This window comes from Somniosus microcephalus, chromosome 7, assembly GCF_052327205.1.
Source record: "Somniosus microcephalus isolate GS21.2 chromosome 7, FLI_Smic_1.0, whole genome shotgun sequence".
NCBI lineage: Eukaryota > Metazoa > Chordata > Chondrichthyes > Squaliformes > Somniosidae > Somniosus > Somniosus microcephalus.
Window position 1 is genome coordinate 266,602,850 of NC_140993.1, and position 12,355 is coordinate 266,615,204.

Genomic DNA, 12,355 nt, shown 5'->3' on the forward strand with positions numbered 1-12,355 from the left:
AAAATCTAGCGCTCTCAGTCTTGGATGCTCCAATTAACCCCCAGCACCGGGGGGAGAGAGTTCCAGATTTCCACTTCCCGTTGTGTGAAGGCATCACCTCTAAACGGCCTAGCTCCTAATTTTAGATTTACCCAATCTGTTCCCGCCTCAGTCTGGCCGACTGCGATTTTAACTTGCAGGCGACTAGGTCCCTCGTCCCAAGCCAGCGGGGTGTCCTCTTTAAATATGCAGATCGGGTTCCAATGATGTCATTGGGCCTGCCGATGATTTTTGCCTGAGCGGGGGGAGCAGCGGCGGATTCTTTGAACCCCCCCCCCCCCCGGGAGTTCCAGCTGCCCGATCTGTTTCGAGGTCCCTTTACCTCAGCCAGGACGAGATCAGCTTCCACTTTGACCCTTCCAACTTCAGCATCAACCCTACGATGTATTATTGTAGTAGCTCCATAAATGTCAGTGCATGTAGAGCTTCACACCAGCAATGAATGTAAAAAAAACAGATCTGCCATGAACGGGTTCCATACGAGCCAAGCCATTCTGCAGCAACGTGAGCCCTTTTCTTCCCCACCAGGTGGAGGTTTTCATCAATGGTATCCTCAGTAGCTGTTCCGGTAATTGTGGATATAAGTGGAATTCTGAAAAAACCCCAGTCATTTCAGGCATCAGCCCAACAACAGGTAAGTACAGGAAACTCTTTATTATCCGGCACCGACGGGGCCGGCGTGGTGCCGGTTTATCAAAAAGCCCGGATTACAGAGGGGTATAGTTAAAAGGTATGAGAGCGCCGTACACAGCAACAAATCCAGGCTTCCCTGTTGCTTAGCAACAGCTGCAGGAACTCCGGCCACAGACCAAGCATCCCTGTTGCTTAGCAACAAGTGCAGACCCCCAGTTACACAGCCACAGATCCAGGAACGGCCACTAATATGAAGTAAAACTTACCTGAACCTACTCCTGAATTTTGCCGGTTAACAGAGATTTCCGGTTAAAAGAGAGTTTCCTGTACTGGAAATCCAGACGGGCCTACAAGCCATGTTATCCGTTTAAATCCTATGAACCTCTGAAGGTGTGGGCCGGAAATCTGGATCCAACGATGTATGTGGAGCCCCATTCCCAAAAGAGACACGGTTTATGAAGAACCAATTAACAGTCTGAAAGCAAGCAAGAAGCTTTGGTAGGCATAAACATATGTGGTGAGCAAGAAAGAAGAAAATTGATTAAAATAACATTTTCATGCACGTTTTACAACTGAAACAGGTACAGGGTACATTGTAAATTTTAATTTCAGTTCTTTTTAAAACAAAATGCAGTCTTAAAACAAATGAGAGGAATCTTATTGACACTTTAGGACTGAACAAGACGGAGCGCGAGTGCTCCCTCGGGCTCCACAGAACAAGCCTGGGCCACGGGCACTCCTGGTTCCACCCCCCCCCACACTCTCCGCTCCCCCTCCCCCTCCACCCCTCCATCCTGAGATGGCCCCCCCCCCACACAAACACACACACACCTACCTTCTTCTGGTCCGGAGGCGGACTGGCTACCTGGGTAGGGGTGGGGGGGGGGGGGGCGTTGGGGGCTTGTTTTCCACCTGCTGTCTGAATGCTAATGGGGCCCAGCCCTCAAATAGGACTGGGCCTCCCCATCAGGTGGCCCGCTGACTCACACCACCGGCCATCCCCCTCCCCCCCAAAGTCCGCGCGGGCGGCAGAGTCTAGCCCCTTGATCACCCACTGAGAACAAACAGTCCTTTACTCTTCCAGGTTCCAGTGCCAGTGGGACGGTCCTGACCATATCGGGCTCCATGTTTGCCAAAAGCTCGAGGACTGACACCACCTGGGTTTCGGTCGGAGGTGCCAGGTGTCCAATCACAGGATTAACCGGTGAGCATATGTTTGAAGCAAGTGAAGAAGAGCCAGTACTGAATAGCGTCAGTGGGAGGGAGAAAGAGTGCGTACTTATCACGGGGACCACCGTTACTGCATGTACAATTGATGGAAGTGCTTGTGGGGTCTTTCGTTTGAGAGTGCGAATACCTGTGCAGGACTTCCTCTCCCTTGCCCTGGGCATCATTGGAGCAGTACGAACTCAAGTAAAGTGACCAAATGTCGAGGTAAATGCCCCTCCCCCGGACCGCACCCTCCATCCCTCTCCGCGAATGCAGACCTACCCGCCCGCAGACAGCCGGCCTCTCAATCTGGCTGGCTGCGGGCGGGAATCCAAGGCCTCAGATTCAAATCAGGCCCTGCCGTTAAAGTCAGCAGGACCTGCGGGTAACCTGGCCTCCTGGGTTTCCCACCTGTCTCAGAGGCCCCTGCCCCCAACCCAGCCTTCCTGGAGAAAATTCCGCCCAAAAGCTTCGGTCTTCCCAATATTTAGTTGGAGGAAATTTCTGCTCATCCAGTACTGGATGTCGGACAAACAGTCTGACAATTCAGAGACAGTGGAGTGTTGGCAGATAAAATGTAGCACCGAGCGACACAGGGAGATATTAGGACAGGGCTTGATCAAAGAGATAGGTTCTAAAGAGTGTCTTAAAGGAGGAGAGAGAGTTAGAGAGGCGGAGAGGTTTAGGGAGGGAATTCCAGAGCTTAGGGCCTACACAGCTGGAGGCACAGCCACCAATGGTGCAGTGATGGAAATCAGGGGTGCACAAGAGGCTAGAATTGGAAGAACGCAGAGATCTCGGAGGGTTGTAGGGCTGGAGAAGGTTACAGAGATAGATATATATCTCATCAGGCATATACAAGTCTTTGGAGGGTTATATTAAAGGAAATGTGTCCCCTTTTCTATTGCTGGTTGGTTTTAATAATCTGCATTCTTTGTTATTTTGTCTTCAGATACCGAAATGACCTGTATGATTGGGAATGCCAGTACTACATCATCTCCTCTCACTGTCTATATCGCTGAGCTCGGCCTTGCAAAGCACTCTGGCAACCAGACATTCACTTTCACATATCAGCTGGAGGTTACAAGCATATCTCCTTCCATGGGCAGTACTGAAGGTAGTGATTGGAGGATAAATGAGTGGGCGCTTAAATCACGTTAAAACATTAATGTGTCCTCTTTCAATTACAGCACCCCCCACCCCCCCAACTTAAAACATCCACATTTAAAATGGGCAGTCGCTGCCATCAGCCAAAAAGCGATAAGCTTTTGCATTCATGTCAGTTTAAGTGCTCTGTTTCTTTCGGACAGAAACAGCTGTCTCCGCTCACAGTCTCACTGAATTTAATCAAGGAGCCGCTGGCACTCTTTAATCAAGTATAATCTTTTGGAACAAAAAAAGCTTTTGATTTTCATCCCATTGAAATTATGGCCTATAGAATTTTGAACTGATGACGGCCACAAATATTGCTCAAAGCTCAAGGCATCGAAAGCGACTGTGAATCATTGCAGCGGGTACAAAACAGTGCTGGGTAATCGTGCCAAGACTGAGCTAAAGCTTGCATGAAACTACTGCCCCATATTAAGGGTTGATCAATTGGTTATTCTTGCATTAAATCTTCTACAGGAAACACTTCACTGATCATTTATCATTCAGAACAGGTCTCGATCAGTTAATGTTATTTCATCTGATTTTCTGCCCACCTATGCTGATAGATTTACATAGAAAAATAGGAGCAGGAGTCGGCCATTCGGCCCTTCGAGCCTGCTCCGCCATTCAATATGATCATGGCTGATCCTCTATCTCAATACAGGTACCATATTCTCGCTCTCTCTCCATACCCCTTGATGCCTTTTGTGTCTAGAAATCTATCTATCTCCTTCTTAAATATATTCAGTGACTTGGCCTCCACAGCCTTCTGTGGTAGAGAATTCCACAGGTTCACCACCCTCTGAGTGAAGACATTTCTCCTCATCTCAGTCCTAAATGTCCTACTCCGTATCCTGAGACTGTGACCCCTCATTCTAGACCCCCCAAGCCAGGGGAAACATCCTCCCTGCATCCAGTCTGTCTAGCCCTGTCAGAATTTTATACATTTCCACAAGATCCCCTCTCATTCTTCTAAACTCTAGTGAATACAGGCCTAGTCGACCCAATCTCTCCTCGTACGACAGTCCTGCCATCCCAGGAATCAGTCTGGTGAACCTTCGCTGCACTCCCTCTATGGCGAGTATATCCTTTCTTGGGTAAATTTAGATGAGGAAAGACGGGAGGAGGCTCAAGTGAAGCATAAACGCCAGCATGGACTGGTTGGGCCGAATGGCCTGTTTCTGTGCCGTATATCCTGTGTAATCCTGAGTCAGGGTTCTACCTGAAGCCAGACTGGAATGGAGGAAGGAATCCCACTCTCGCTGTGCTTTTGGAGTCAGTTTGAGCATTCCCAGCCAGATTACAGCACGCAGGTTTAGTATCGGAGTGAAACCACTTCGCCCTCGCACTAAACCTGTCAGCGAATACATCTTTGAGGGGGTTATGCTTTCACCAGCGGCAGTGGCTATGAACTGGCGGTAGCGGATTGGCCCACCCGTTAGACGGGCTACCGGATTTCCCAAGTTGTATAACGAGCGGCTGATCCTCTACCGTCCGTTTACAGCCACTGCCGAAAGTGGTAATCTACTCCTTGGTGTCTATACGCCCAAAGTAATGGGATGGGGGGTGGGGGGGAAATGTTCCAATCATGAAGAAAAGAAAGACAGACTTGCATTTTTGTAGCACCTTTCACGTCTTCGGGAAGTCCCGAAGCGCTTTACAACCAATGAAGTACTTTTGGAGTCCAGTCACTGTTGTAGTGTAGGAGGCTCAACATGCTCGCACTGTGTTCCTCTGTGTGTTATTTTTGCACAGGCATCAGCCCAGTAATTTGAAATGGGTGAACAGGTGCATAAAATATAGCGCACTGAGCAAGAGTGTCACTCCCCCAAAAAGGCTGTGAATGTTGGGGCGCAATTGGAGGCCTAATCTTAAAATTAGAGCCAGTCAGGTCAGGAGTGAATTCAGGAAACTCTGCTTCACACAAAGGGTAGTGGAAATCTGGAACTCGCTCCCCTCAAAAAGTCTGTGGATGCTGAGGTCAATTGGACCTTTCAAGGCTGAGCTGGATGGATTTTTGCTGGGTCAGGGTATCGAGGGGTAAGGAGCAAAGCCTGGTAAATGGAGTTGAGGTACAGATCAGCCCTGATCTAATTGAATGGTGGAAGAGGCTCGTGGAGCTGAATGGCCTCCTCCTGTTCCTAACGTCCCTTTGCTTGTACATGAGTTTCACTGATTGGAAATTATACCCCATTTAGCTTTATGTCTTTTGGCCGTAAATTTTATACCACATCAAGCTCGCGGCTGGCTGGTCAGAGACAAGGGCAATCCACCTCCCCTCCGCAACCCCAACACTCCTGCCCAGCACTCATATAATGAGAGCCATGCCGCCACCAGGAACATCATCGAGCAGACCATCAGGGTGCTCAAGCAACGGTTCCGCTGCCTTGACCGCTCGGGAGGAGCCCTCCAGTACTCGGCTGAGCGGGTGTCCCTTTTCGTCGTTGTGGTCTGCTGCATGCTGCACAACTTGGCCATCATGAGGGCCCAGCCATTGCCACCAGGCATAGCCGCACCACCTCAGGTGGAGGAAGAGGGAGAGGAGGAGGTGGAGGAACAGCAGCGAGGGAGGAGGCAGCCACTCAATCGGCCTTCTGAAAGTGCGGTCCGTGACCGCCTCATCAGACTGCGGTTCCAATAAATTCGACCCCACATGCTCACCACATCCCCATCATTCCATCCATTTCGCATGCCACATCACAGCGCAAAGCTGAAATGAGAGACAGCACAACTTCTGCAAAATTCCATGAATAAATTTATCAACATTCAGTCAACACATATATACAGCAACAATATTAACTAATCACCCTTGTGAAAACCCTTACTTCCTCTCTTTACAATCCCTTTTCCTAAACTACTGCTCCTACGTAGTCTGTGCCCAGTGGCTGCAGCAGGGCTGGTGGAAGGCTGCTGAGTGTCGGTGCCAGAGACTTCAGATGGCCTTGCAGGACGCCCTCGACCAGCTCTGGGCCTGGAATGCCCGGCCGTACACTGCACCACCTCAGCCTGGGCGGCAGCAGTCTGGCCTGGCTGGATGACAAGCAGCGACAAGGGCAATAGCGGAGTGGCAGTGGTGGGAACAGGAATGCTGTCATCCTGAGAGAGGACAGCAGGTTCCTGCTCGACTGACACACTGCCACTCCCCCGGGGCAGCACCTCAGTATCCCTACCAATCTGTTGGAGCACAGATTGCTGGCCTACTATGACACCGTGAGATACCTGGCGGACTGTGGTGGACCCAGTGACGATGGCAGCAGTCAGAGCTTGCATAGCATCCAGCTGAGACTGCATCAGAGCAGTCTGAGACTCAATGGCATCAACCATTGACTGCATTACAGCACTAAGACATTGCGTGGCTTCCGCCTGTGCTGCAATGACTGCTGTGACATCGTCCATGACACAAGGCATGAGGTCTGGGTCTGCACGCTCTCTCTGGGAGTCCACCATCCTCTGCAGAGTGGAAATGAGGGGCTCCATGGTGTGCGCAGAGCTTGTGCAATGTTGGAGGCGGACTCCTCCATGCTCCTTACCATTTCCGACAGTCTCTCGGGCACCCTTGCCATTGCACCTATCAGCTCGGAGTGCATGGCCATCACCCTTCTTGTGAACGCCTCCCCATCGAGGTCCTCATCTGAGTCCTGTGCAGCAGAACTCGCGGGCGAACTCACCCTCCGGGGAGCTGGCTCCCGAGCTATCCTTTCCCCCTGGCCTTGCTGCAGCCCGTTCGTTCCTGGTGAATCGCTCAGTGCCGACCCCTCTACTAAACCTGCCTCTAAAGATCGCGTAGTGCCAGTATCTGAGGTGGTGCCTGCGGGAGAGACATGCAGTGACGCAGTGCTTTCTTCCTCCTCTTCTTCTCCCGCCTCACTCTCACTGGGAGGCTCAGGGACAGGCTGGTCAGCTGGTTGCTGATTACCTGAAAGCATAAAGGCACGAGACTCGCGTTAAGGTGAGGGCAGGGGGGCAGGAAAGGGGCAAAGAATGCAGACAGTGAGTGAGTGCACAGCTGTGTGTTTGGGAGATGTGCCTGCCATAGTTGAATAGCTGTGATTGTAGGCAAGGCGTGAGATGTGGATGTGAGTTTGAGTAGGTGGAGATGCTTGGTGGGTGAGTGGTGGGGGTGTGATGGTTTGTGCAGTGTGTACAGACTGAGGTTCAGATGCTGGTATGTAGGAGCTGTTGAAACATTTACTCACCCTGACCACCCGAGTGAGGTCGTTAAATTTTTTAAGGCACTGTGTGAGGGTCCTGAGGACCACACTGCTGGCCAAGACATCCTGGGCCACTTCGCTCCACATTGCGCTGAAGACATGGGGCAATGGCCTCCAGCCAGTGGCCGGGAACAGCGCTGCCCTCTTTCGACTGCCGCGACCAATGCCTCCTATGCCTTGTAAGATCTCAATGATCTCTCAGAGTTCTTGGACAAGACACCAATAGGCAGCAACCAGTATGTTTGAACAATAGATCAAGATTTAGTAAGCTTACAGCGTAATATACTTAACAACAGGCGATAGTTTAACGAGTAGCTCGCAGCCCTTGCTCTCTGGAACCTCTCGGACACAGGTGACGTCGTCTTCAGTCTGTTCCTTTGTTCTTGCAGTAGGTCTGTGTGAATTTACTTTAAGTATCGCGGTTTTAGCCCTTTTCTTATCAAAAGTTCGTTTGGCCAGTGTCCATATATGGTCTTTAACAAAATTACCTCTTTTAATTGGTTCTAATAGTCAAAATACCATTGTCACTCAGACTAAGGGTAGCATCCTGACTCCTCCCGGCTCAGTAATTTTCCAACAACTCTACCCTGTTTCATTGTTATGTTGTTTATACGTTCTTCACCTTATTGGAATTCACCTTATCGCTCTTATTTCTAGCTTCAAGCAGTACAAGGCCTTTGGATTGTATATTTGGATTTCCAAAAGGCATTGGATAAGGTGCCACATAAAAGGTTATTACACAAGATTAGGGCTCATGGGATTGGGGGTAATATAGTAGCAATGATAGAGGATTGGTTAACGGACAGAAAACAGAGAGTAGGGATAAACGGATCTTTTTCAGGTTGGCAGGCTGTAACTAGTGGGGTGCCACAAGGATCAGTGTTGGGGCCTCAGCTATTTACAATCTATATTAATGACCTAGATGAAGGGACCGAGTGTAATGTATCCAAGTTTGCTGATGATACAAAGCTAGGTGGGACAGTAAGCTGCGAGGAGAACACAGAGTCTGCAAAGGGATATAGAGAGACTGAGTGAGTGGTCAGTAAGGTGGCAGATGGAGTATAACGTAGGGAAATGTGAGGTTATTCACTTTGTAGGAAGAATAGAAAAACAGAATATTTTTTAAATGGTGAGAAACTTTAAAATGTTGGTGTTCAGAGAGATTTGGGTGTCCTCGTGCAAGAAACACAGAGAGTTAGCATGCAGGTACAGCAAGCAATAAGGAAGGCAAATGGCATGTTGGCCTTTATTGTGAGGGGGTTGGAGTATAAGAGTAAGGAAGTCTTGCTACAATTGTACAGGGCCTTGGTGAGACCACACCTGGAGTACTGTGCACAGTTCTGGTCTCCTTATCTAAGGAAGGATATACTTGCCTTGGAGGCGGTGCAACGAAGGTTCACTAGATTGATTCCTGGGATGAGAGGGCTGTCCTATGATGAGAGATTGTGTAGAATGGGCCGATACTCTCTGGGGTTTAGAAGAATGAGAGGTGATCTCATTGAAACATACAAGATTCTGAGGGAGATTGACAGGGTAGATGCTGAGAGGTTGTTTCCCCTGGCTGGAGTGTCTAGAACTAGGGGGCACAGTCTCAGGATAAGGGGTCGGCCATTTAAGACTGAGATGAGGAGGAATTTCTTCACTGAGGGCTACGAATCTTTGGAATTCTCTGCCCCAGAGGGCTGTGGATGCTCAGTCTTTGAGTATATTCAAGGCTGAGATCGATAGATTTTTGGACTCTAGGGGAATCACGGGATATGGGGATCGGGCGAGAAAGTGGAGTTGAGGTCGATGATCAGCCATGATCTTATTGAATGGCGGAGCAGGCTCGAGGGGCCCTATGGCCGACTCCTGCTCTTATTTCTCATGTTCTTTCTATACCAAGGGCCCAGCCCATGTCAGCGCTGTTTCACTAGTCTTGACGGTGTCCAGACTATCTCACTTCAATCTACCAGATGCATACCTTAACTCTCATTTTATGTCCTTATGCTAATTATCTTTTAAATATCTTTGCAATTAGTTTTGTTAAGCGAACTCTAATTCCTACTTAGCATTATAATATGTTATTTAACAATTTGACCTTCACTCACAGTCTGTGGCTGTTTGTTATCAGAGCTTAGTCAAAACTGCTTTTAACTGTCCTTGCGGCTACACTCGAACAGTCTTTAACATTGCCATACCCACAGGGAATTATGGGTAAGATTAGTTGGTCAATGCCTACATTTGAATTTATACATATATGATTCCCATCTACTATATGGTCTCCAAATACCAGTCTTTTGTACAGCCTGATCGCTGAAACGGCGAGCTCTCTCCCTGGGACTGGGATCAGCCATGAGGATAAGAGGTGTCGCTGTTGAGTTGCTTGGAGGTCGCCATCCGAGCCAGCAGTGTTGAGAATGAGGTTGTGCAGAATGAATGAACCTCCCCTTTAAGAACTGGAAGGAGCCACTGTGAATGATGAGTCCCGATTGGAGTGTACCTGAAATTGGTTATCGCTCTGTGTGTAGCGCCCCGCTTTCTGTGTGTAGCGCCCCGCTCTCTCTGTGTGTAGCGCCCCGCTCTCTCTGTGTGTAGCGCCCCGCTCTCTCTGTGTGTAGCGCCCCGCTCTCTCTGTGTGTAGCGCCCCGCTCTCTGTGTGTAGCGCCCCGCTCTCTCTGTGTGTAGAGCCCCGCTCTCTGTGTGTAGCGCCCCGTTCTCTGTGTGTAGCGCCCCGCTCTCTGTGTGTAGCGCCCCGTTCTCTGTGTGTAGCGCCCCGCTCTCTCTGTGTGTAGCGCCCCGCTCTCTGTGTGTAACGCCCCGCTCTCTGTGTGTAGCGCCCCGCTCTCTGCGTTTAGCACCCCGCTCTCTGCGTTTAGCGCCCCGCTCTCTGCGTGTAGCACCCCGCTCTCTGCGTTTAGCGCCCCACTCTCTGCGGGTAGCGCCCCGCTCTCTGCGGGTAGCACCCCACACTCTGTGTTTAACGCCCCGCTCTCTGTGTTTAGCGCTCTAAGTTAGATGATTAGCTCTTGATTTAGTGCTCCAGCTCTTTCTAGGAGTGCCAACAATCAATGTAGCGGGAGGTCAGCAAGATTAGCAACTTTTTCAAATGTAGCGCCCCAACCGGGCCGTACCCAATTTCTAGCCCCTACTTATTTACCTTTTAATTCCATTGTTCAGGAGGGACCATTCTGACAATATCTGGCTACAGCTTCACTGACAATTCAACGGTTTTAATCGGAGGAAAGACCTGCCACCTCCTTACAGAGAGTCCTGTCGAGATGAAATGCAGCACTCCAGCGGTGAGTGGGTTTTGGAGAATCTAGTTTTGGGGTGTCTAATCGTGGGGTGTCTAGTCTTGGGGTGTCTAGTCTTGAGGTGTCTAGTCCTGGGGTGTCTAATCTTGGGGTGTCTAATCTTGGGGTGTCTAATCTTGGGGTGTCTAGTCTTGGGGTGTCTAATCTTGGGGTGTCTAGTCTTGGGGTGTCTAGTCTTGGGGTGTCTAGTTTGGGCGTGTCTAGTCTTGGGGTGTCTAGTCTTGGGGTGTCTAGTTTGGGGGTGTCTAGTCTTGGGGTGTCTAGTCTTGGGGTGTCTAGTTTTGGGGTGTCTTTGGGGTGTCTAGTCTTGGGGTGTCTAGTCTTGGGGTGTCTAGTCTTGGGGTGTCTAGTCTTCAGGTGTCTAGTTTTGGGATGTCTTTGGGGTGTCTAGTCTTGGGGTGTCTAGTCTTCGGGTGTCTAGTCTTCGGGTGTCTAGTTTTGTTATATCTTTGGGGTGTCTAGTCTTGGGGTGTCTAGTCTTGGGGTGTCTAGTCTTGGGGTGTCTAGTCTTGGGATGTCTTTGGGGTGTCGAGTTCTATTGGTGCCAGATCTTCTAAATTGTGCACCGAGGAGAAAATACCCTAGGATTAGCTGAAATGCTTCAGTTCAGGTGACAAGTGACAATAACCCACCATCCACAACTGCAGCGCCTAATCATTCGACCAACTATAGGTTGGCTGGACTGCATCAGGTATCACGATGGTGCAACACCACCTGTCCTCTTCCTGACCAAACAACACAATCTCAAGCTAGAAACCTAAAACCAGAATGAATCCTAATGTTGTTGCTCCTGCCCCTAGTGTGACTCTGTAAGACATGGAATGCATGCAAGCTTTGAGCACAAACTCTCCACCCCTCTTCCAATACACATACCTAAGCCTTCATGCCTTTAGTTCACGTCTATTGTTTTAAGGTCAAGTTCTTCTGTTCGAATTTGGGTCTAACTCCACGTGCAGCTCCAGATCCATCTCGATCTCTCTTTCTCTCCATCTCTTCTCTCTCTCTTTCTCCTCTCCTATTTTGCTGCACAAAGAAATCTTAAGCTCTGAAATTTTTAGCTGGACAGAAGCCCGGTCATATTCGTCTCTGATCACTGGATATCTGTATTGAGTTAATGGGAAGCCACCATACTTTTCACTCTTTGGAGCCCTTCCGCCAGTTTAATTGAACCAACAAGGGGTAGTTTTACAAATTCACGCTCCCACCGACAGCACATATTGGGAATTTGGGTGCACGAACCCCACAATTCTTTACCCATTCACCTGCGGAGTGTGAATACCCAATTTACCTGTACGGTTTGCTGATGTCAGAATCTACATTCTGATATACAATATAGAAGTCTTGAAATTAGCTGGTGAGAATTAGCTTCTGGCTATTTACCTCCTTGATATAGAGTCGCGGCTATCATAACGGAGAAATTAACCCATTTATTTTATTTTAAAAGGATTCTCATCTCCTTTCAGGTGGAGGATTATGGAATTTCATACTGTTTGGAGATTGATAGTCACCGAGTGTAATTTCAGGGCTATAGTGTCTCGGGATTTTTTTTTTTGCTTGTTAATTACAGAGTTCCATCATAACAGAATGATTTGATCATGTGGATAATTAACTTTGTAAAGACCGCTTTCTGCTTTCAGCCATCAGCCCCTGGCTCCCTGCTCTACAGAAAGTGGCTGGAAATGGATCCGGAAATGTGATAATGATGTCAATGGAGGATGAATGTTGGCAGAGTAAAGGAGAGCTCAGAGGGTGAATTCATTCTGTTAGAAAGCAAACAGGGTCTCGAGCTATCCGTTGGCCATTAGCTTTACTTCAACG

At 49.1% G+C, this 12,355-nt stretch overlaps 1 protein-coding gene across 1 annotated transcript in view; it reads left to right on the forward strand.

The window, feature by feature from the left end:
• The window catches only part of pkhd1l1.1 (PKHD1 like 1, tandem duplicate 1), a 248,397-nt gene that overhangs the window by 64,285 nt on the left and 171,757 nt on the right, over window positions 1–12,355 (forward strand). The window contains exons 28-31 of the mRNA XM_085993995.1: window positions 568–673; window positions 1,757–1,876; window positions 2,834–2,998; window positions 10,401–10,522. Coding sequence (XP_085850121.1) covers window positions 568–673; window positions 1,757–1,876; window positions 2,834–2,998; window positions 10,401–10,522 — 513 coding nt within the window. The remainder of the gene's footprint in view (window positions 1–567; window positions 674–1,756; window positions 1,877–2,833; window positions 2,999–10,400; window positions 10,523–12,355) is intronic.